The sequence below is a fragment of the Arvicola amphibius genome, chromosome 5, assembly GCF_903992535.2.
Source record: "Arvicola amphibius chromosome 5, mArvAmp1.2, whole genome shotgun sequence".
Taxonomy (NCBI): domain Eukaryota; kingdom Metazoa; phylum Chordata; class Mammalia; order Rodentia; family Cricetidae; genus Arvicola; species Arvicola amphibius.
Genome location: NC_052051.1, coordinates 14,259,356 through 14,261,857, shown reverse-complemented (window position 1 = coordinate 14,261,857; position 2,502 = coordinate 14,259,356). Strand labels below are relative to the sequence as shown.

At 45.1% G+C, this 2,502-nt stretch overlaps 1 protein-coding gene across 1 annotated transcript; it reads left to right on the top strand.

The window, feature by feature from the left end:
- The first annotated feature begins 566 nt into the window (after positions 1-566).
- On the top strand, positions 567-1,384 carry LOC119815127 (seminal vesicle secretory protein 5-like). Its single transcript, XM_038331317.1, has 2 exons — positions 567-642; positions 1,128-1,384. Exons 1-2 carry the CDS (start codon positions 567-569, stop codon positions 1,382-1,384), a joined length of 333 nt encoding a protein of 110 aa, XP_038187245.1.
- The last annotated feature ends 1,118 nt before the right edge of the window (positions 1,385-2,502 follow it).

Here is a 2,502-nt window from a genome sequence, read left to right as displayed (position 1 = left end):
TCAGGCCTAAACTGAGGGCCTTACTGTTGCTTGGTAATGGCTCTGTCAATGAGATCCTCTATGGACTGTTCAAATTTCCTTTCTTTGGGTTCTTTTTAGCACCATTTCCCTCTGTGTCCTTCAACCTCTGCATTCACTCCTTTTCAAATAAAAATTCTGTGGATGAAGGCATTTCTGAAAACACAAGGCAGAGCTGTGTCTGTGATTGATTTCAGTGCTGGTGTCTTAGAAGAGGTTCCATGCTGGCGAACGAAGGCATGATCAAGTCTTGAATATTTTTGCAGCCTGGATTCTCTTCCCCTCTCTGAAGAAGGGGAAGTTTCTGGAAGTACAGAAATCACTGTGTGTGTGGTGTTCTCAAAGGACAAGGGAAGTTTGCTGGGTGAGCTCTCATGTGTTCTTGCAGAGTTCAAGGGAGCAGTACCAAGACTCCCACTGAGCAGAGAGAATGAAGCTGACATTTACAGATAAGAAAGGTCACTGCCTTTCCTATCTGCAGGCAAAACCAGTTGGGAAATATATAAAGAAGCTCAGCTCAGCTCTCAACCAAGGCCCTTCCTGGCAAGATGAATCCCACCAGCTTCTTCCTCCTTACATTGCTCCTGGTTCTGGTAACAGAAGCAGCCGCGAGGGGACCCCGTGGTGAGTGGCAAGTTTGTTCTTGGGCAATGTTTTTGAAAGGGTCCACTTGCATTCTGCAGAATGCTGTGCTCCCCGGGCTTCTATCCCTGAAGGAAACTGAGTCTTGTTCCTTTTTTTTCTTTTTCTTTTTCTTTTTCTTTTTCTTTTTTTCTTTCTTTTTTTTTGTCTTAGCCACACGTTTTATGTGACTATCAGTGACAAGCTGATCATCAGTAATGAGGGTTGCAGGGGAATGTGGGACACCAGGTAACACAAACATCCTCATTGTCACCTGTGAGGGGATTTGACAAGTAGATCATTCCAACTTCTAACTAGACTAAAAGGTCAATGGCTTCATAGACAGCAAAACAGCAGCAAGGTAGATCTGAACACAGGTCCATCACCAGAGCAGACGCACGGGCCCTCGACAGTGTCCCGATGCACAACTAATCCAGAATATACAGAAGGATGGACATAGGGAGAGAGACATTCTTTTCTCTCCACAGGAAAATTCTCACAAGCGTTTGAAGACCGTTCTAGTGAAAACCTTCACGTAAAGGTACTGGGGGGCAGTGAGGGATCAAGTTCTTCCCATGAGGAATACAGCCGAAGTAAGAGCTCATGGAGTTCCTTTAAATCAAAAAGTCCCAAAACTGACTTCAGTGAGGAAGGCCATCTTGATTACAAGACTAGAGGATCTCAAGGAGAAGAAGGAATGAGCTCTTTTAAAAGCAGAATGAAAACTCGGATTGCTGATAAATAATGTGTTGACTGACCAGCTGAAGATCTGGACCAATATAAAGGTAAGGATATTACCAGGTGCTGGAGATGCCTGCCTAAGCATTTCAAAGTTATGCATGGCTAGTCCCTGGGCCATTGTGGATCTGACTGATCCCTACAGTGCACACCTGCGGAGCTGTGGAGTGTGACCTTTGCAAAGGTGAGGAAAGCACCTGGCAGAGCAGAGATCGGTACTGAGCTGCGACTGCGTCCGGAATTCATACCCTTAGTGTATAACGTCAATGGTTTTCTGCTGCCCAATCCAGCAAGTGGTAAAACTGAGCGTATACCCCCTGTACAAGCATATGTATGAGCTTTTAATAGACTCTTGTCCCTTCTTGTGCTGTGCTTGTAAAAGTTAATTCCATGCTTATTGTGGTACAAAATAGTACAGTTGATGCAATCTCCTCATGTCCACACATAGCTGTAAGAAGTAATTATCTTTTTCAGAGGCCGTTGCTCCAAGAATTAGCTTCCTCTTCCAGGGGGGGGGGGGAGAAAGAAAGAAAAATGTCCCTGCATGTGACACACTAGAAATGAAAAATAGCAGTACCCTGCAGTCGAGGCAACCACAGAGACCTGAGACCTACAACAAATGTCCCGGTCCCCTCCCCTGTCCTACTTCACATATTGTCCTCTCCTTCCCTAGGTGTCCCTGAACTGAGAGATGTCTGCATTATCTTCAGGATTCAGATGCCCGCAGGGTCCCAGAAACAAGCCCTGGATTTCACTTCCTTCTCACACTTGTTTTTCCTTAAGATTCCTAACCCTGAAAATATTCAAATTTAATCTTTTCAATAAAAAAGATGTTATTCTGCATCATTTTCTCCTGAAGTCTCTTGCTTCTGGGGCATAGGGTTGGTGGGACTCCTGGAATTAACAGTTTCACAAGTAAAGGATGTGGCTTTCTGTGTCGGTCTGGTGAATCACAGCTAGAGACCCCCTCATTCAGTAGAAGACACTAGGACTGTCAGTCACTGCAAGCACTGTTAACCCTGCCTGATCCTCTTCTTAGTGGGGCCTCAAACTGACAACCTAGGAAACTTCAGAGAAGACATGTTCCAAGGTTCAGGGACATTGCTGTCAGACTGTGTCTTCTAG